Source organism: Prinia subflava, chromosome 35, assembly GCF_021018805.1.
Source record: "Prinia subflava isolate CZ2003 ecotype Zambia chromosome 35, Cam_Psub_1.2, whole genome shotgun sequence".
Classification (NCBI taxonomy): domain Eukaryota; kingdom Metazoa; phylum Chordata; class Aves; order Passeriformes; family Cisticolidae; genus Prinia; species Prinia subflava.
In genome coordinates, this window is record NC_086281.1 from 603074 (window position 1) to 624233 (window position 21160).

Below are 21160 nucleotides of genomic sequence, written 5' to 3' on the forward strand. Positions count from 1 at the left end.
CCCCGTGCCAGGCTGGCACCACTCTGTGGTGTCCCCACTCTGTGTGATGTCCCCACACCAGGCTGGCACCACTCTGTGATGTCCCCACTCTGTGATGTCCCCACATCAGGCTGGCACCACTCTGTGATGTCCCCACACCAGGCTGGCACCTCTCTGTGATGTCCCCACTCTATGTGGTGTCCCCGTGCCAGGCTGGCACCACTCTGTGGTGTCCCTGCTCTGTGATGTCCCCACACCAGGCTGGCACCACTCTGTGATGTCCCCACTCCGTGATGTCCCCACATCAGGCTGGCACCACTCTGTGATGTCCCCACACCAGGCTGGCACCACTCTGTGATGTCCCCGTGCCAGGCTGGCACCTCTCTGTGATGTCCCCACTCTGTGTGGTGTCCCCACACCAGGCTGGCACCTCTCTGTGATGTCCCCGCTCTGTGATGTCCCCACACCAGGCTGGCATCACTCTGTGACGTCCCCGTGCCAGGCTGGCACCGCTCTGTGATGTCCCCACACCAGGCTGGCACCACTCTGTGGTGTCCCCACTCTGTGATGTCCCCACACCAGGCTGGCACCTCTCTGTGGTGTCCCCGTTCCCGACGTTCATTCCTTGCTCCTGCCATCACAGACCTCACACCTGGGGCCGGGGCTGCTCGTTACTTTAATTAGGACTCGCAATTAAATTAAAGGAGTGTTAATAGCACGTTTCTCGCTCCTTTTCAGAGGCTCATTAAGTGTCTCACCCCACAGATCCACCGCAGCCTGCTGGGCTCTGCTGCAGTGACAAATCCAAAATTCCAACCGCAGGTTTTCATCCCTTCATCTGAAATCCTTTTTCTTTTCCTTTTTTTTCTTTTTTATTTTTCCTTTCACGGCGACAAGGAGGGCTCAGAATTTTCGTGGTTTAAGTCGGTTTAAACCTTGGGAGGAACTGGGAATGGTTTTTTTTTTCACTCAAGAGGGACATTGAGGGGCTGGAATGAGTCCAGAGCTGGGGAAGGGGCTGGAGAAATCCTGAGGGAGCTGGGAGGGCTCAGCCTGGAGGAGAGGAGGCTCAGGAGGAATTTCTGGCTCTGCACAAGTCCCTGATGGGAGGCTCAGGTTGGAATCTGCAGGAATTTCCTCATGGAAAGGTCGGCCAGGCCTTGGCAGGGCTGCCCAGGGAGGTTTGGAGGTGTCCAGGGAAAGCCTGGAGGTGCCCTGGGCTGGGGACGAGGTGGGGATCAGGCACAGCTTGGACTCAAAGGTCTTGGAGAACTTTTCCAACCTCCAGAATTTCCTCCAGGGAACACAGACTCTTGATGGGGTTTTCAAAGCAGGGAGAAAAGACCAGTCTAACCCCAAATCCCACATTTAGAGGGGCCAGAAGGGACCCTGAGTGTGACGTGGTCCTTGCTCTGCCCGTGTCCTCCTGCTTGTGGAGATCAGGGATCTCCAGGCTTCCCTGGAGCAGCAGCCAGGAGCGTTGCAAACCCTTCTGGGGTCTGGGGCTCCGGGCCAAGGGCTGGGATCACAGCGATGCTGATCTGCACCCTCAGCCCCAGACAGATTTTGAAATCAGCCTGGCAGGGGCCCAAGGTGCCCAAGAGCCTTCCCAGCCACTGGAATGCCACAGGAAGGGGAGGGAGCTGCGGGAAGTGCTCCCCTCTGCCCCAACAGGCTGGGGCATGATGCCAAAGATAAGGAAAAACCAGTGGAAAAACACCAGGACGCCAGCAGGTTTGATGAGCTTTAGGTTTTAATATCACATTTTGGCTACCAGAGACGGGAGCGGGGAGTGAAGGGATTGGAATTCCCAACTGGGGAGGAAAAAAAATCCCAATTCCACCGCATTAATGCCACTCAGGGTTGTCAGGAGCAGGGGAGAGGCTGCAGGGGTGAGGCTGCAGGGGTGAGGCTGCAGGGGTGAGGCTGCAGGGATGAGGCTGCAGGGGTGGTGCAGATCCCGTCCAAGCTCAGGACACAGGAGCATCTCCAGCCCCCTCACTTCTGCTGCTGCTGCGGCGGCCACTGCACCGGCTGCTTGACCTGCTGCTGCTGCTGCTGGCACGGCACCTGGGCCACCTCCCCCTTGCCCGTGGCCACCGGGCACTGCGGGGTCAGCACCACCACGGGGGTGACGTCCGGCACCGGGGTCACGTCGTGGCCGTGGCAGGAGCGCTCGCTGTCGTGGCACGAGGAGCTGCCCCCGTGGCAGGAGGAGCTCTCGGAGCTGTGGCAGCCTCGGTTCTCACGGGAGCACATTTTCGGGCTGGTTGGCAGAGGAGGTGGAAGACCTGGCAAGGAGAGGAGCTTGGAGTTAGAGGCGGGACCGTTCCTGGCTCGTTCCCTGCTCTGCTCAGCAGAGCCCAGCAGGGTTTTGCTTTTCTGCCCCTCCAGTTTCCCCAGTTTGGGGCTTCATTCCCACAGCGCTGGATCAGTCTGGAATGTCTGAACACCCTCACGAGTGCCCAGTAGCCCTGGCCTCTGTTTCTGCTGGGCTCCAGGAGATCTTTCCCTGCTCTCCTTGAGCCATTTCCCTGCTAGTTTTGAGCCATTTCCCTGCTCTCTTTGAGCCATTTCTCTGCCATTTTTGAGCCATTTCCCTGCTGTTTCTGAGCCATTTCCCTGCTGTTCTTGAGCCATTTCCCTCTTCTTCCTTGAGCCATTTCCCTGCTATTCTCTGAGCCATTTCTCTGCTATTTTTGAACCATTTCCCTGCTATTTTTGAGCCATTTCCCTGCTATTTTTGAGCCCTGCTCTCCCTTGGCTGCATCCTGGGATGCTCCCGGAGGAGCAGATGCTCCCCGTGATGCTGGAATGTCCCATGCCAGCAAGAGGCATCTTGGCAAGAACCCCAAAATCTCGTAGCCTCGAGGGGCCCTGGCACAGCCAGGACTGGTGGCAGAGCCTCGGGAAAAATCCACTTCCAGAGGCAGGTGCCCGAAATGAAGACAAATTCCTGTGCCTCCCTCCCTCCCTCCTCGAGTTCTCTGCTCCCTCCAGGCCCAATTTCCTGAGGAAAATCCTCTGTGCACATCCCAACCCCCTTCCGAGGACTGCTGGGATTTCAGGGAGGGAAAAGAATCCGGGATGCTGAGCTGGAAGAGGATCCTGCTGCTGCTTCCTCTCACGGTTTAAATCCGCCTTCTCTGCCCTTCCCTAAATTTCCTCATGGGCGTTTTACTACTTTCAGCTCCTGAATGTTTTCCAGAGGAGCTTAGTAAAGGAGTCAGGCTTATAAATGCAATTAAAATTCCCAGCTTAATCCCAAGGTTTCTTATGAAAGATCAGCCTGCTGTCTCCCATCCATCCCCAAATCCCATTATTTTGCTCTTATTCGTTTCCAGTTTGTCCTTTGGATCCTGGAAAGCACCAGAGGAATCCAAATATAACTACAGCTAAATAAATTTTAGTTCTTCATGCAAGCAGTCCTGATTTTTGGCAGCACAAAAATGCCCCAGAGCTGAGGATTTGGCTCTCAGCACTCCCAGGAAATGCCCCCAGAGCAAAGCTCAGCTCAGTGCGGGGAATTTTCCTCGGAGGTAAAGGTTAGCGGTCGAGCAGGGACTCACCTTGGCTGTGAAGGCTCTGGAGGATGAGCGGAGCTGAGTGAATGAGCTGCTCTCCCCTCCAAGGCCTTTTATACCATTCCCAAGTCCCTTCCTGAAAATGCAATAACCCCCTGGGGAGAGATGACCAAGGCATTTACAAAACAGCCGCACCCCCTAATTACCCACCACCTTCAAAAGCTCCTTCCACCCGATTTCTTTGATTGACTTGTCAGCCTCTGGATTGTCTTCCTCGTCATGCACAGCTTTAATTGCGCCCTGCCCCTGGCGGGCTCCGAGTGAAAACCGTGTGGGCGGCTCGGGCTGTCTCACCCTCACGGCGCGATGAGTTTTTAGGTTGCAAAACGGATGGCAAAGGTGGCGAGTTTTGGGCTTCCTGCCCTCCCGAAACCTCTCACCTCGGAGTCTGGCAGGAAGGAGAGGTCCCAGTGCCCCATCCTCCCTGACTGGTCTCGGCAGGACAGGGCCCTTGTGGAGAAAAACCACCACTCTCAGGTCCTCGCCGCAAAAAATGGCAAATTCTTAGAAAGTCCTGGTTGGTTGTCCTTGGAAAAGGTCTTTAAAGTTATTTTCACCCCGTGAGACACCTGCAGGTACCAGACTGAGCTGAGGGCCCCCTCTCCGACGGGGTCATTTCCCAAAGGAACAAAACCAGGATGAGGAGGTCTGTGCCCACTGTGGGAGGCTGGGAAGGGACCTGGCAAACCCAACCTGGTGGCACAGGCCACTTTTGGAAGTGTTGGCTTCTGCCTGTGAATTCCCCAAAAATGTAACGAGGCTCCCTCAACGTGAGGGAGAACTTCCTCCCATGGAGAGGGGCAGAGCCGCGGAACAGCTGCCCAGGGAGGGCCTGGAGTGTCCCCTCTGGAGCCACCCTGGACGTGTCCCTGTGCCACCTGCTCCAGGTGACCCTGCCCAGCTGCTGTCCCAGGTTCCGTGACTGTGGGGTCAGGGATTCTGACATTCCGTGGTTCCATGGATTCCGGGATTCTCCACCTGTGTCCCACCTCATTTTACTCCTGCCCCGCCATCGCTGATGCAGTCACCACCAAATTTCACCACCGACATTTTTTCCTGGTCCCCCTCACGATGCCCCACACGGAATTTCTCTTTGAAAATGCCCGTTTTTCCCAGGTTTTACTCTGCTTTATTTCCCAGGAAATTGGTGCCTGCGGAAGCCGCTTGTGCAAACCTCCCACCCGTGAGTAAGCTGTGAGTAAAACGCTGGCTCAGAGACCACTCAAGATGCCCCACGTGGAATTTCTCTTTGAAAATGTCCATTTTTCTCAGGTTTTATCTGCTTTATTTCCCGGGAAATCGGCGCCTACAGAAGCCGCTTGTGCAAACCTCCCACCCGTGAGTAAGCTGTGAGTAAAACGCTGGCTCAGAGACCACTCAAGATGCCCCACACAGAATTTCTCTTTGAAAATGTTCATTTTTCTCAGGTTTTATCTGCTTTATTTCCCGGGAAATCGGCGCCTGCGGAAGCCGCTTGTCAATTCAAGCCGCTTGTGCAAACCTCCCACCCGTGAGTAAGCTGTGAGTAAAACGCTGGGTCAGAGACCACGCACCCCAGCTCCCCACGCATCCCCAGCTCCCCTGGCTCTCCCCTGGGGCGGGATGGGAGCATCTGGGTGCAGAGCACCGGGATGGTGCAACCGTGGATGCAACCGTGGATGCAACCGTGGCTTTGCAACATCCCCGATTCCTCATTTCCCCTCCCGTTTCCTCATTTCCCGTCCCGGTTCCTCATTTTCCCCTCCTGTTCCCAACCATGGAATCCCAGCAGGGCTCCTGGTGCGTTCTCGCTCATTTTCCACCTGAGCTCCCTCACGGAGCCGTGAGGTTTTGTTGGGCAGAGATCCCCTGGAGCCGAGGGGTGGCTCCCGTTTGCTATCACTGAAACAATTCCTGGAGTTTCTATCCGGAGGCGCCAGCTGGGGACTTTGATCCAGGAGCCAGAGCCGTGTTTACTGCTCAGCCTGTTTACCAACAGCAGGAGAGGGGCCTGGGCTTAACAAGAACCGACAGGCTCGGGATGAGGCCTGGCTTGTCAGAGCAGGGGATGAGGCCTGGCTTAATCAGAACTCGAGATGAGGCCTGGCTTATCAGAGCTGGGGATGAGGCCTGGTTTATCAGATTTGAGAATGAGCCATGTGTGATCAGAGTTCAGGATGAGACCCAGCTTATCAGAGTTGAGAATGAGCTCTGTGTTATCAGAGTTCAGGATGAGACCTGGCTTATCAGAGTTGAGAATGAGCCCGGTGTTAGCAGAGTTCAGGATGAGACCCGGCTTATCAGAGTCGGGAATGAGCCCTGCGTTATCAGGCCTTGGGACGAGCCCTGTGTTGTCAGAGCTCCTCAGAGGATGACTCGTCCCTGCCCTGTTGCACAAGCAGAGGGGTGGAAACCTCGTTGTGCCAAGGATAAAACCCAGCCTGGGACGACTCCTTGGGCTTGAGCTGAGCTCCTGGGAGGGTTCTGAGCTCAGCTCCGGCTCCTCTGTCCAACCTCTGGGTGCAAACCCAGCCTGTTCGCCCTGGGTCTGTTAAATATTGAACCATCCAACCCTGAGGAGCGCCCTTTGATAGGAGCCTCAAGAACCAGGGAATAAGAAATGGAATTTTCAAGTGTTTTCTGTTTTCTTCGTTTTGGAAGGGACTGAAATTTTGAGGTGGTTTTCGGTGGGTTGGATAAACACAAATATTTGAAGAGTCCTGGCTTGGTTTTCTGGAATTCTCTGGGAATTTGTTCGAGCTTTCAAATTTTTTTTTGCTCCCTTAATGAGGAAAGGAAACCCACAGAAATGTCGATAATGAAGTGGTAGATTTTAGAAATGGCAATAAAAGCAAATAAATGATAACGCTGCCTAATTTTAGAATGGAATTTAATGGGGCTGGTGACAAAACCTTGTGTAATTGTCCCCACATGATTATCTTACAACACTTGGTGTGTGAAGGATCCTGTGGCATCAAACACGGGTTTACAGCTCAGAGGATTTGGGTCTTTGGTGTTTCAGGGCAAAGTTTTCTGGATTTTTACTGAGTTGAAAGCGTCAAAATCCCCCCAAGGTGGCTGAAAGCAGAACGGTGAAAAACAAACGATGTGCTTTTAAATGGACCCAGATCCATGGGTGTTTCTCTTTTCCTTCCCAACAAGTATTTGGGTGAGTCAAACCACCCCAGAGAAGAGTCCTGGAAGATTAAATGTTGGGCAAACCCCACATCCCAACCAGCACCGGATCCGTCCTCTCCCAGTGCCTAATTTGGGGCCTGATCCTATCAAAGAATGCCATGAGCAGGTTCTGGGGAGGGAGCCAAGGAGCTCCTCGGGGTTGCCTCATGCGCGAGGTTCTGCGTGCTCGGGGTTGCGCCATCCCCGGCCAATCTCTGGGGCAGGAATTGCTGCCGAGTAAACAACGTTTCACTGCCCGGGGTCAGGCTGTAAACAACAATCAGTGGGAAAATCGTGGGATTACACCCTTTTCTGACCCAGAGATGGGGCAACTGAGAGGCGTTTGAAAAGCTTTTATCCCGTTTTCAGTCTCACGTGAAGGGTGAGACAATATGGGTGTTGCGACTCGCGCCATCACAATCAGACGCCAAACTATTTCCTAATTACAACACGTTACAAGCGAATGGAATTTACAAATCCATTTCCCACATGAAATCCCCCGGGAGACGGGCAGAGCTCGTTGATAACGCTGGTGGGGCTCCGTGGGATGGGAGCAGCACCTCCAGCAGGTTAAGAACAGAATTCTGGAGTGGTTGGGGTTGGGAGGAGCCTCTGGAGATGTCCCAGTCTCCACCTGGAGCAGGATGAGCAGGGACACGTCCGGGCGGGTTTGGGACGTCTCTGGAAGGGGGACACTCCTCTCCTTCCCTGGGCAGCTGTGCCAGGGCTCTGCCGCCTCCGTGGAGAGAAGTTCTCCCTGGTGCTGAGGTGGAACTTGGGGTTTGGTTTGTGGCCATGCTCCTTGTCCTGTCACTGGGCACCACTGGGAAGAGTCTGGCACCGCCCTCTTGCCACAGCTGTTGAAAAGGCTTTATTTCAATTGTATCAATGTAAATGTTACACCTAAATTTGGTGTAAAATGCATATGAAGAAGGTGCTTTGTGTTGTGGAGATCCCTTGAGGAGCCATTTTGAGTGAGGGAGCCGGAAATGAAAGAAACCATCCCAATATTGAAACCACCGTGAGGTTTTATTGTCCAACCCGCCATCCAAAGGAGGCGGAGAAAAGAATCTTTTCCCGTCACAAACCCCTTTTTCCAGCAGGTCCTGGGGGACAGCTCTCAGCACAGCCCCACATGGGGAATGCGGAGCTCTGTGATTCAGGGTCCGGGGAAAATTCCCTGCTGGCACATCCGTGGGGCGATTCTGGGATGTGGAAGAGGCTGCTGGGGCAGTCACTTCTTCTGCACTGGAGGCCACTGGGGGCTCTGCTTGCACTGCTGGCTCTTGATCGGGGGGACAACCACGGGGCACTTCTGCTGCACCACCTGGGCGCATCCTCCGCCCGCAGGGCCGAGCTCGGGGCCCGGGAAGGCGCCAGCTCCGTACCCCAGCCCTTCCCCGTAGTACCCCGGCCCCTCAGTGACCCTCCCCGCGGTGAGGGTGTCCCTCAAGGGCATGGTGTACCCATACCCTGCTCCTTCAGCCATCCCCAAATCCCCTGCATGGTAGGTGGATCCCCCCGAGGTGAGGACAGGCCCCACGTCCTCGTACCGCGTGCCGGGGCCGTAAACCGGCACCGTCCCCACCGTGGGGTCCCAGCCGGACGTGACCCCGCAGTCCCCGCTGGTGACCTCGAGGGACCCGTGGGTGTCACAGGAGAACCCCGCCGAGACGCTGTAGGGGGCTGGCGGTGGCAGGGGCGGGCAGGCCGAGGGTCTGCGGGTGTAGGTGACAGAGCAGTCCCTGCCGCAGGTGAAGGAGGCGCGGCCGTGGTGGGTGGAGAGGGAGCCCGAGCAGAACCCGCCGTGGCTCAGGGAGATGTCCCGGCTGTAGCCCCGGTTCCGCCGGGAGCATTTCCGCTGGAGGAAGTGGTAAAGCTGGAGGAGGGAAGGAAAACACCCCAAAAAACTCGCGCCGTTTCCGCTTCGTGTTTGCGCCGGGGCAGGTGGGGAGGAGACAGGTGGTGTGGCCAGGAAAGCTTGGCCAGGAAAGCTTGGCCAGGAAAGCCTGGACAGGCACTGGGGCAGTTCCAGGCTTTGGAAATGAGAACTCCTGAGCTGCTAGAGAATCATGGAATTGTGGAGTGGTTTGGGTTGGAAAAGACCTTAAAGCTCATCCTTAAAGCTCATCCTTTCCTCGGGTTGGAAAAGACCTTAAAGCTCATCCATAAAGTTCATCCTTTCCTCGGGTTGGAAAAGACCTTAAAGCTCATCCTTAAAGTTCATCCTTTCCTCGGGTTGGAAAAGACCTTAAAGCTCATCCTTAAAGTTCATCCTTTCCTCGGGTTGGAAAAAACCTTAAAACTCATCCTTTCCTTGGGTTGGAGAAGACCTTAAAGCTCATCCCCTGCCATGGGCAGGGACACCCTCTGCTAGACCAGGTTGCTCCAAGCCCCTGTTCTTCAAACCCGAGGATATCTGGACTCTTCCTGGGATAACTTTCCTTTTTCTACCTCTGTTTCCAGAGAATCCGAAAGCTGAAATATATCCTGAATCCGGCCTCAGAAATCTGAAATATATTATTTTCCCCTCTAATAACTGCCGTGGTTTTTCCCCACTCGTTTCCATGTCTGCAGCCACAGAGATGCAAAAATAACCAGGCTCATCCTCGTTTCTGTTTCTCAGAAGCCCACCCGGGTTTTTACTCTGCTCACCCCTCTGCAGCCCAGTCTGGTGCCTTGATTTCCCCTTTTTCCCCAGGGATTGGATCCAGAAGAGCCCCACAGATCCCAAGGTCTTGGCTCAGGCAGAGGGCTCCTGCTGCCAGCACCAGCCAAGGTCTTCCCATGACTAGGAAATGATAAAATCCCAGAAAAAAGCCCCAGACTTACCCTCTTCATCCATCGGAAGCACATTTAGAAGGTAAAAGTCGACTGAATGAGGAGCTTTAACAGCCTCGGGACCATTTATACGGCGTTTAACATGTAAGGGAAGTGAGACACCCTCGGGAATGAGAAGGATTTATTTACCGAACTGCGATTTCAGTGTTTGCTTTGACTTCAGATCCATATCTGCCTTCACACCGCTCATTTCGCTGCTGTAATTGTTACTTCTGCTTAATGAGCCTATTCCTGTGCCCCTGCCCTGGGCTACGCACGAATGCTCCGGCCCCCAGCCCCGGGAGGGGTGGGTGGGGATGTGGGTGGGGAACGCGTGGCGAGCCCGGGGGCTGCAGGGGAGCAGGGGGAGAAAGCCGATCCCTCCCTGGCAGCTCCCTGCTGGCTCTAGGGGGAGGTTTTTGTGGTTATTTTTGTGGTTTTTTTTTAATCCTGAGGAAAATATTTTGATACCGAGCAGAAGGTCGTTCGTAGTGATTGATGCCCTAAGTGGGAATTTTGCAAGGGTGCTGTAAGAGAGCTTAAAGGCAAAATCTGCGGAGGTGTGAACGTCCCGATGCTTTAAACGCAGCCTGGCTGGGCTTAATGAAGGATTTCGCCTCCTAATCCCTCCCTTCCTTCTTTTCCATCTCCTTCCTCTGGTTTGGAAGGAGCAGCGGGGCCTGCAGGGAGCCTGGTGGGGGCCGCAGATCCAAATTCCCGGGGGCTGGAGTGGAAAACTCCGGGGAGTTCGCGGTGGGGACAAAGAGTCCAAAGCCCAAACCCCGGGCAGAAATCCGAGCGTGGGGTGGTGGGGCTGCCAGGACAGGGTGCAAAGCCTGGCACCGGAGGGATTTGAGGCCGGCAGGGAGATTTGGAGCTGCCTGAGGGGTTTGCTGCTGGTTTTGCTGGTTTGCTGCAGGTTTTGTTCCCTCCTGCCTGGCCCGGGGCTGGGCTGGCTGGTTCCTAACTGGGGCTCCCCTCCGGGTACAGATCATGGAATTCCAGAGCCCCTGAGGTTGGAAAAGCCCTCCCAGACCATCGAGTCCAGCCTGTCCTCGCTTTGTCAGCCAGCCCAGAGTGCTGAGGGCCACCTCCAGCCCTTCCTTGGACACCTCCAGGGATGGGGACTCCAAACCTCCCTGGGCAGCCCCTGCCAAGCCCTGACCCCCTTCCCATGGGGAAATTCCTCCTGATGTCCACCCTGAGCCTGCCTGGGGCCGTTCCCTCAGGTTTGGTGCAGGAAAGGGGAGGATGGCAAAGCCGTGGATGTTGGCGTGGTTTTATTGCCCACCTGGGGCATCACCAGCTGCTGCTGGGTCATTCCCAATCCCTCCTCTTCCCCACTGAGCCTGGGCACATCTCCCACCAGGCACCCCAGAGGACACAGAGGACCTGCACCATGCCCAGGCACCAAAGAGTGTTGGTGCTGTGGTTCCTTTGAATTTTGGGACCTTCTGCTCCTCCCTCATGGAGCCCGGGTGGAAAATGAAGGTGCAAAACCTCTGGGGCAATAACCCGGGTGACTTTGGAGTGAAACGTCTCCCCAGAGGCATTTCTACATCCCAAGACTGTGAAGTGCAGGTTGATAGTGCAAGAAATAAATTAAATCCCCCCAAAACCAAAAACCAGGAGAACCAAAAACCAAAAGGGCAGGTTTGAGCAATTATAATGTTTATTGGTTGTAAAAAGTGGCTTTGGAAAAGCAGCAGAACATTATCAAAGGCATCCCAACACCAGGAGCAGGGCAACCCTGGAGTCCTCACGCGAGGATGCAACACCCAGGGGACAGGAAGGGCCAGGCTGGGAAGGACCAGGCAGCAGAGCCAGGGCTGGAGGCAAAGAGGAGCCGTGGCAGAGCCGGAGCTGCCCGGGGTGGTCACTTCTGCTGGCCGTAGGGCCAGTGGCAGCTCTGCTTGCTCTGGTGGGACACCACTCTGGGGATGACAATGGGACACTTCTGCTGGGAGGAGCCTCCTCCGCCACCTCCGGAGCTGATGATGATGGTCTGGCCTGAGGAGCCGCCGCCGTACCCTCCTCCCATCCCGTAGCTGGATCCTCCACCGCAGTATCCAGAGGATCCACTGCTGTATCCTCCACCCATCCCGTAGCTGGATCCTCCACCACAGTATCCGGAGGAACCTCCCCCTCCAATGATGCTCTTTGATCCTGAGGATCCACCACCGTATCCTCCACCCATCCCGTAGCTGGATCCTCCGCTGCAGCACCCAGAGGAACCTCCACTGCCTCCATCTCCCAGTATGATCTTGGTTCCCGAAGACACACCACCGTATTCTCCACCCGTCCCATATCCTGAGGATCCTCCACCGCAGTATCCGGAGGAACCTCCGCTGCCTCCCCCTACAACGATGCTCTTTGATCCCGAGGATCCACCGTATCCTCCTCCCATCCCGTAGCTGGAGCCTCCACTGCAGCACCCAGAGGAGCTGCTTCCCCCTCCGATGATGCTCTTTGATCCCGAAGATCCACCATATCCTCCTCCCATGCCATAACCTGAGCATCCTCCACTGCTTCCCCCTCCGATGATGCTCTTTGATCCCGAGGATCCACCATATCCTCCTCCCATGCCATAACCTGAGCATCCTCCACTGCTTCCCCCTCCGATGATGCTCTTTGATCCCGAGGATCCACCATATCCTCCTCCCATGCCATAACCTGAGCATCCTCCGCTGCTTCCCCCTCCGATGATGCTCTTTGATCCCGAGGATCCACCACCGTATCCTCCACTCATCCCGTAGCTGGAGGAGCCCCCACTGCAGCATCCAGAGGAGCTGGTTCCCCCTCCGATGATGCTCTTTAATCCCGAAGATCCACCATATCCTCCTCCTATCCCATAGCTGGAGGAGCCTCCACTGCAGCACCCAGAGGAACCTCCACTGCTTCCCCCTCCGATGATGACCTTTGTCCCTGAGGATCCACCACCGTACCCCCCTCCCATGCCGTATCCGGAGGAGCCGCCGCTGCAGCAGGATCCTCCTCCACTGCCGCCAGAGCTGACGATGATTTTGCCGGAGCTGCTGGAGCTCCCGCAGCACGAGGAGCCCTGGGACAGGTAACCAGAGGAGCCGCCCCCGTGGCACCCGCCGGACTGGGAGGACATCCCATGGCAGCCGCCGGAGCTTTGTCTGGAGCACATCTTGGAGCAGTGACCCTGCAAGGGATGGAGCTGTCAGAAAGGAGAACCTCGGAAGCGCTCCCCGTTTGTCCCACCTTCTGCAGCCCCGCAAGGACGGCAGCTTCCAACTCCCTCCCCGCCGCGGGACCTGCCCTGACACGCCAGGGAGATCTCTGCAGGTCTCAACAGCTCCGGGAAACCTCTGCGTGCGGGAAGGTCGGGAACGCTTCCCGAGGTCTGTGACACGCCTAAAAAAATTGCGTGGATCCTTCTGGATGTCTCACCCTGACTCAGCAGCTCAAAGTTCAGCTTTCAGAGACCCAGCTTCCCTGTCTAAGGACGGGAGCCCCGTTGGCACCTCCAGTTGGTTTTTTGGTGGAGCCACCACGGTTCAAAGAACGCCCAAAGACGAACCGCTGGAGGGATCTCCCTGCCCAGAAGTTCCAGAAGATTCCGAGCTTACCTTCGGAGCTGGTGGGAACGACGCGATTCTCGGCGTTGGTTGAGTGAGGAACCCGGGGACAGCCGAGCTTTTATACCCAAGCTCCCGGGGGAAGTGAGACACCCTGAGGAATGCTGAGAGATTTATTGACAGAGCTTGGCTTGGGCTGCCTCCTTCCTTGACTCACTTGGAGCTGGGGTGATGCGAAGGAGGCGCACCAGCCCCGCGCCGAATTGGAGTCGCTAATTCCTGTTAATGATTCCCTTCCGGGAGCTTCGCTCCCGATTTTTGGGACAAACGACACCTCAGGATCTGTTTTGGGGGGGGATGTGGGTGCCCCCAATGTGTTTCTGCCGGGCTGGAGCTTCTTGGGAGCTCGGGACAGAGTGGGGGGCGAACGGACGGTGAGCGATGGGGGCTGGAGGGAGCTGGAGCCAGAGATGGATGGAAGGACGAGGATGAAGGATGAGCTTGGGCAGAGTCCCAAGGAATTTTGGAGAATTTCCCCAAGGACTGGCAAGACGGGGAGCAGGAGCAAGCCCATCCTGCTGGGAAAGGCCAGGGGTACCACCCCGATGGAGTTCCTTGGTCTGTGTCAGAGGATGCTGTGAGGGTGACAGTGACAAAGGGGACGGTGACAAAGGGGACAGTGACAAAGGGGACTTTTCCCTTCAATCTTTTGCGACCCCAAGGTGGAAGCGGACATTGGATTTCCATGGAAATCTGTGCTCAGCTCCATCTTCCAAGGGTCTCAGTCTCCAGGCTGGAGTGGGGAAAGCCTCAAAACCCTTCTATTTTCAAAGTTGTGCTTGAAGGCCATCAAGACCTCACCCTTGAACTCTAGGACAGTAAAAACCCCCTCTGCCTCAACAGGAGCCTTCTGAGGGTCTTCACTGGCCACCCCACCCTCTCCTGAGCAGGACAGTCACCCGGGAACGTTCCCTGCTGGAGGGTGACAGTTTGTCAGCTCAGCTGTCCCAGCACTCTGTGTCACGCGTGTTTGGAGCCTGACAGCACATCCGCCCTCCCGGGACACGGAGCAGAGGACAGGCTAATGGGGGTTTGGGCTGTGGGGACGTGTGACAGCAGCAGGCCCCGGCTGTCACCACGAACGTGACTCTGAACATGCACACCCGACACCCTTGGGATGGGGACGGGGCCACCAGCACTGGGGACACACGTGCCCAGTGGGGCTCCCTTCGTTCGGCTTTGGAGTCCCTCCTGCGGCCTTATCTCTGTTCTCATCTCCAGATCTGAGGTGTCACCGCTGCCCTGGCTCCCAGCTCTGTGTGTGGGCGTTGTACTCCTGAGGATCTCAACACCTTGATCCCTTCCGTGCCTTCAACCTGTAGGGACTCGCCCAGAGGGACACTGAGGATTAGCAGCTCGTTAGCGTGGAGGGACACCCGGGATGAGCAGCCCAGGGAGGAGGAAAGGCCGTGGAGGCTTTTCAGGGGTGGTGAGGGGAGCTCCTGCAAACCACCGAGTGTGGGGAGCCCCGGGTTGGACCCCCTGGAAGTGCTGAGGTGGATTTGTAGGAAAAGCGTGGCTGGAAGCTCAGCTGCAGGAAATGGGGGCACTTCCAGGTGAGGGAGGAATTGGATAAAGGGAAATGGGGATGTCAAAGGCTTCAGGGCCACGTGACGCTCTGCTGGGCCCTTTTCCCTGCAGTGGAAACCTCGGGAGGGTCATGGTACCTCTTCATCTTCTCACTGCAAACTCCTCTGTGGGTGGTTGATACAAGAGAGGACAAATCCCTGGCCAGATCCTGCAGCACCCTGGGTCCCTTTTCCCTCACCCTGGGTCCCCTTTCCCACCAGATTCCCTCACGCTCAGTGATGCTGAGCGTGATCCTGGAGAAGAACTCTCCAGTTTTCTCCCAAGGGCAGGAGCCTGTCAGTCGGGATCCCTCAAGGGTTTCATGGCCGACGATCCCTTTAATTCCTAATTTTGTTCCCTCCCTGCCAGGTGTGGTTGTGAGATGAATAAAAACCATTTGGGCTTGATGTTAATGTTTACTGGGCTCAAGACTAATCCCGCCTGTTCCAAAGAGGATTTTGGGAGTTCTTTTTTGAGAGAATTTTGCCACTTTGAGAGGGAAGCCTGCTGTCTCTGGGCTGCATCCAAAGGAGGGTGGGCAGGATGGTGAGGAAAGTTTTTTTTCCCCTCTGCTCTGGTGAGATCCCACTGGGAATGCTGTGTCCAGCTCTGGTGTCCCCAACAGAAAAGGGACATGGAATTGTTGGAGCAAATCCAGAGGAGGCCATGAAGTTGATAAAGGGACTGGAGCCCCTCCCCTATGGAGTCAGGCTGGGAATGCTCAGCCTGGAGGAGAGGAGGTTGTGTGGAGACCTCAGAGCCCCTCCCAGGATCTCCAGGGAAGCTGGAGAGGGACTTTTCCTCAGGAACTGCAGGGACAGGACACAGGGAATGGAGTCAGGATGAAAGAGGGGGAAATCAGCTTGGATATAGGAAAGATCTGTTGGTGAGCACCTGCTCCAGCACTGGAGAACATTTCCCAGCAGAAGGTTTGGATGTTCTGACTGGCAAAGGAGAAAATCAACCTTGCAAACCAGTTGTGTCCGTGCACAGAAATCTTTATTTCCAGCCACTTTTATGGCACAGAGGAGTTCACAGCACAGGGATGCAGCACCGAGGGGACACGAGGGACAGGGACACGAGGGACAGGGACGGGCTGGGAGCAAACTCAACCGCTCCTGACAGGAACTGGAGCTGCCCAGGGCGGTTACTTCTGCTGGCAGGGCCAGTGGGAGCTCTGCTTGGTCTGGTGGGACACCACGCTGGGGATGACAACGGGACACTTCTGCTGGGACGAGCCCCCGCCACCGCCACCTCCGGAGCTGATGATGATGGTCCCGCCCGAGGAGCCGCCGCCGGATCCGCCACCGCAGCACCCGGAGGATCCGCCGCCCCCTCCCATGATGATCTTCCCTCCCGAGGAGCCGCCACCGGAGCCCCCTCCGCAGCACCCGGAGGAGCCTCCTCCTCCTCCTCCTCCGCCAGAGCTGATGATGATCTTCTGGGCGGAGCCCCCACCGCCACCGCCGGATCCTCCACCGCAGCATCCACCTCCACCACCTCCACTGCCTCCCATGATGCTCTTTGAGGATCCACCACCGGATCCGCCACCGCAGCATCCAGAGGATCCTCCACCACCTCCTCCTCCCATGATGATCTTCATCCCAGAAGAGCCACCACCGCCAGATCCTCCACCACAGCATCCACCACCACCACCTCCACCGCCTCCCATGATGCTCTTTGAGGATCCACCACTGGATCCTCCACCGCAGCATCCACCTCCACCACCGCCTCCCATCATACTCTTTGAGGATCCACCACTGGATCCGCCACCGCAGCACCCGGAGGATCCTCCACCACCACCACCACCACCTCCAATGATGACCTTGGTTCCTGAAGATCCACCACCAGACCCTCCACCCATGCCACCCCCACCGCAGCATCCACCACCACCTCCACCACCACCTCCCATCATGCTCTTTGAGGATCCACCGCCGGATCCTCCACCGCAGCATCCACCACCACCTCCGCCTCCACCTCCGCCTCCCATGATGATCTTCATCCCAGAAGAGCCACCACCACCGCTGGATCCACCACCGCAGCATCCACCACCACCACCTCCCATCATGCTCTTTGAGGATCCACCGCTGGATCCTCCACCGCAGCATCCACCACCTCCACCTCCACCACCTCCCATCATGCTCTTTGAGGATCCACCGCTGGATCCTCCACCGCAGCATCCACCTCCACCTCCGCCTCCACCTCCCATGATGATCTTCCCTCCTGAGGAGCCGCCACCGGATCCCCCTCCGCAGCACCCGGAGGAGCCTCCTCCTCCTCCTCCGCCACCAGAGCTGATAATGATCTTCTGGGCTGATCCTCCGGAGGATCCTCCGCCGCAGCAGGAGCCGCCTCCTCCCCCGCTGGAGGAGCCCTGGGACTGGTAACTGCCCCTGCAGCAGCAGCAGCAGCCGCAGCCGTGGCAGCCGCTTTGTCTGGAGCACATCTTGCACCGGTGACCCTGCAAGGAAAAGCTTTTTACTCCAGGGAATTCATGAGAACTTCCAAAGGCCCGTGACCCCAGTCCAGCCCAACACCACTTTGTAGTGTCCAGGATCATCTTCTAAAGACTTTTATCCCAAAGTTGTCCTATCTCCTTCTCCTAAAGCCATTCCATCTCCATCTCAATACTGAGGAGAGACAACCTTCAGCAGCACGGGCTGATCCCTCTTCTGTTTGGTCTGGTGGGTCCAAGACATCCACAAGAGATTTAAATTCCTCCCAGCAACTTCCCTGCCCTTCCATCGCCCCCCCACCAGATTTTTTTTACCAAAACTTCTGCGTTTTGGAAGCAGGAAAGGAAGAGAAGGATCCCTCCCTTGGGCAGACCTGGACTTACCTTTCTCAGCTGCGACCACGGACACCTCAGAGCAAAGCTGAGCGAATGAAGCACCTCGAGATCCACCAACTTTTATACCCTTTATCCTGAGTGGGAAGTGAGGCATCCGGAGGAATGGTGACAGCCTTATTTACCAAATAACCTCTCCTCCTTCATCCCACTTGTCCTGACTCACTGGATGCGGACGATGCCTCTCCCGTGCATCACTTCCTCGGCCGCCCTGCATCCACGGCAGCTCCCACACGTGAGCCCGGGCAGGATTCCGGGGCTCCAGGAGGACTCTGGAGGTTGCCACCCTCCGCTCCAGCCGGGAGATGCCGCTGGTGACCGGGACCAGAAGGAGCTGGGGAGCCTTGTTTTATTGAGTGTTACAGACTGGAGGCACTGGGGGGGATTGGTGGGGTGTCTGTGCAGGGTTCTCATGGTCCTTGGGGGATACTTGGTCCTTCCACCTTGGGATATTCTGTGATTCCCCCATCCTGTGGCTGTGGGGATCGGTGGGGTGTCTGTGCAGGGCTCTGATGGTCCTTGAGGGTCCCCTCCACCTCGGGATATTCTGTGATTCCACAATCCGGTGGCTGTGGGAATTTCTAGGGTGTCTGTGCTGGGCTCTGATGGTCCTTGGGGGTCCCTTCTACCTCAGAATATCCTGTGATTCCACCATCCTGTGGCTCTGGGGATTTCTGGGGTGTCTGTGCCGGGCTTTATCATCCTTGGGGGTCCCCTCCACCTCAGGGTATCCTGTGATTCCCCCATCGTGTGGCTCTGGGGATTTCTGGGGTGTCTGTGCAGGGCTTTATCGTCCTTGGGGGTCCCCTCCACCTCGGGATATTCTGTGATTCCACCATCCGGTGGCTCTGGGGATTTCTGGCAGAACAGGGGTGGGATTGGTGTTCCTGGGGCACCAAAAGGATCCCCCGTGGCTGTGGGAGTGTTCCCACCACAGCAGTTGATCAGGATTTCTGTTTGATTCCGCCGCTCTGGAGAGAGCAGAGCGGGCTCTGCCACTTCCAGTGGTGGAGATGGAGGGGCACCAGACCCAACTACCCCCAGTGCAGCAGCACCTCCGTGGGCATGGACCAAAAGGATGAATTCCTGCCCGTTTTGGGCATGGACCAAAAGGATGAAATCCTGCCCGTTTTGGGCATGGACCAAAAGGATGAATTCCTGCCCGTTTTGGGCATGGACCAAAAGGATGAATTCCTGCCCGTTTTGGGCATGGACCAAAAGGATGAATTCCTGCCCGTTTTGGGGATGACTCTGAAGAAGGAACAGGGTTTGAGGCTGTGCTGTGCTCCTGCTGTCACCCCGAGGATTTCTCTAGTTTAGATCCCATTTTTTTTTGGTCCTGGACCATTTCTGGGTGCGGGGATTTCTGACAGCCCCCTTCCCACCCCCCTGAAGTGGGACCCCAAACTGGCTTTGCTCTGTGCAAAGAAATTCCCAGCTGCTGGAATTTCAGCACCCTCGATGACTTCCCATAATAAAATTCCAGGGAACTCGGCTGTTCCAGGGGCAGCACTGGCTGGAGGGGCTCGCCTGGGTGTGTTTTGAGGGGTTTGCCTCACTGGGGTCCCCGAGGGGCAGAGGGCAGAGGGTGGAGGGACAGGAGGAGCCGTTACAGCCCTGGGTCACTCCTGTTACCCCTGAGACAATTCCAGGTGCCTGTCACCGGTTCCGAGGGTTAATTCCCTTTCCCTGCTAATTGCCAGAGTAGACCACATCAAAGGGATCCTTCCCACGGGGAGCCTCCCTCTGCAGACTCACACCTGGAGCTGCGTTTTCGCCCTGTGGGAATGAGGAAATCCCCGGCTGTCCCAGCCTGAGCATCCCAGCCCTCGGAAGTCCTGGACCTCCGATTCCCCCGGGGGTTCAGAGCTGGAAAAGCGTTGGGGAACCCTTTGAATTTCCACCTTTGAGGGCACCAGGAGCTCCTGAACCACCCTGTGAAGGACCTGAGCTTCTCTCACCCCTGTAACTGCACCTTGAAATCCTTCACAGCAGAGTTTTGTCACCTTTTCTCTCTGAACCCACTCAGAACTTTCTCGGGCATCACCAGAATTTCAGTGAGGTGGAGAGAGCCCAGTGGTCAATTCTGTGGTACCTTCTCTGATGGGCAAAATTTGGGATCATCATCATCAGGAGATGTTAAAAAATGACCTGAGAATGTTTAGTGAATCCAAAATCTCTTCTGCCAGTGCAGGTTCCCTCTGGAGCTTTATTGCAACAGCTCTGGAATCAAACCAGGGATGGAAACAAAGCAACGGGGGCGGGAAAATCCAACAACTCTCACACGGAACCTTCTGGAACTGCAAGTTTTATTGTCTGGTGGGTGCAAGCACTTGAAAACTGAGGCGGGAACAGACACACGAAACAGCCCTGGCTGGAATTAGGGATACACAACCCCAGAACATTCCCAGGGGAAGGGAGAAGAGAACAAGGCAAATAATCTTAAATTTAACAGATGAGGAAATGTGAGGCATCTCCATCTCCTGGGCTTCCTCGGTGTCAGAGTCCTCCTGGCAGCCTCTACTTGCGCTTGCTCTGCGGTGGCCAGCAGATGGGCTGGGTCTGCTGCTGCATGGACATCCCGCCGGAGCTGGAGGAGCCACCTCCACCACCTCCACCTCCTCCACTGCCACCCCCGATGATGACAACGGGGCCTTGGCCCTGGTGGCCTGAACCTCCTCCTCCTCCTCCTCCTCCTCCTCCAATGCACACGGGGCCTTGACCCTGGTGTCCTGAGCCTCCTCCTCCTCCTCCTCCACTAATGATGATGGGACCTTGTCCCTGGTGGCCTGAGCTGCCTCCTCCTCCTCCTCCACTGCCACCTCCAATGCAGATGGGACCTTGGCCCTGGTGTCCTGAGCCTCCTCCTCCACCACCACCACTAATAATGATTGGACCTTGACCCTGGTGGCCTGAGCCTCCTCCTCCTCCACTGCCACCTCCAATGCAGATGGGACCTTGACCCTGGTGGCCTGAGCCTCCTCCTCCTCCACCACCACCACCACCACTAATAATGATGGGACCTTGGCCCTGGTGGCCTGAACCTCCTCCTCCTCCTCCTCCTCCTCCCATGCCACCCCCACCGATGCAGATGGGACCTTGGCCTTGGTGGCTTGAGCCACCTCCTCCACCACCACCACCAATAATGATGGGGCCTTGGCTTTGGTGACCACCACCACCTCCTCCTCCTCCACTGCCACCCCCAATGCAGATGGGACCTTGGCCCTGGTGCCCTCCTCCACCTCCTCCACCACCTCCTCCTCCTCCTCCACTAATAATGATGGGACCCTGGTGCCCTGAGCCACCTCCTCCTCCTCCTCCCTTGCCACCACCACCACCACCACCACTAATAATGATGGGACCTTGGCCTGAGCCACCACCACATCCTCCTCCTCCTCCTCCTCCTCCTCCCTTGCCACCACCACCACCGCCACCACCACTAATAATGATGGGACCTTGGCCTGAGCCTCCGCCACATCCTCCTCCTCCTCCTCCTCCTCCTCCTCCTCCCTTGCCACCACCACCACCACCACCACTAATAATGATGGGACCTTGGCCTGAGCCACCACCACATCCTCCTCCTCCTCCTCCTCCCTTGC

The 21160-nt window shown here is 56.6% G+C and overlaps 3 protein-coding genes across 3 annotated transcripts; all 3 read right to left on the reverse strand.

Annotated features, from left to right (window-relative positions):
* Positions 1 to 7751: 7751 nt before the first annotated feature.
* LOC134563224 (uncharacterized) lies at positions 7752 to 9560 on the reverse strand. Its single transcript, XM_063421075.1, has 2 exons — positions 9552 to 9560; positions 7752 to 8598 (listed from the first exon to the last, which is right to left on the reverse strand). The coding sequence occupies exons 1-2, from the start codon at positions 9558 to 9560 to the stop codon at positions 7954 to 7956; spliced, it is 654 nt and encodes a 217-aa protein (XP_063277145.1). The 3' UTR covers positions 7752 to 7953.
* Positions 9561 to 11209: 1649 nt separating this feature from the next.
* Positions 11210 to 13161, reverse strand: LOC134563263 (loricrin-like). The gene is made up of 2 exons (XM_063421126.1): positions 13136 to 13161; positions 11210 to 12708 (listed from the first exon to the last, which is right to left on the reverse strand). Exon 2 carries the CDS (start codon positions 12691 to 12693, stop codon positions 11416 to 11418), a length of 1278 nt encoding a protein of 425 aa, XP_063277196.1. The 5' UTR covers positions 12694 to 12708; positions 13136 to 13161; the 3' UTR covers positions 11210 to 11415.
* A 2541-nt stretch (positions 13162 to 15702) lies between these two features.
* On the reverse strand, positions 15703 to 17662 carry LOC134563262 (uncharacterized). Its single transcript, XM_063421125.1, has 2 exons — positions 17553 to 17662; positions 15703 to 17174 (listed from the first exon to the last, which is right to left on the reverse strand). The coding sequence occupies exon 2, from the start codon at positions 17157 to 17159 to the stop codon at positions 15861 to 15863; it is 1299 nt and encodes a 432-aa protein (XP_063277195.1). The 5' UTR covers positions 17160 to 17174; positions 17553 to 17662; the 3' UTR covers positions 15703 to 15860.
* Between the last annotated feature and the right edge of the window lie 3498 nt (positions 17663 to 21160).

Bases quoted from the DNA above. Each gene is read 5' to 3' on its own strand.
- LOC134563263 (XM_063421126.1), bottom strand. From the start codon at position 12,693: ATGTGCTCCAGACAAAGCTCCGGCGGCTGCCATGGGATGTCCTCCCAG.
- LOC134563262 (XM_063421125.1), bottom strand. From the start codon at position 17,159: ATGTGCTCCAGACAAAGCGGCTGCCACGGCTGCGGCTGCTGCTGCTGC.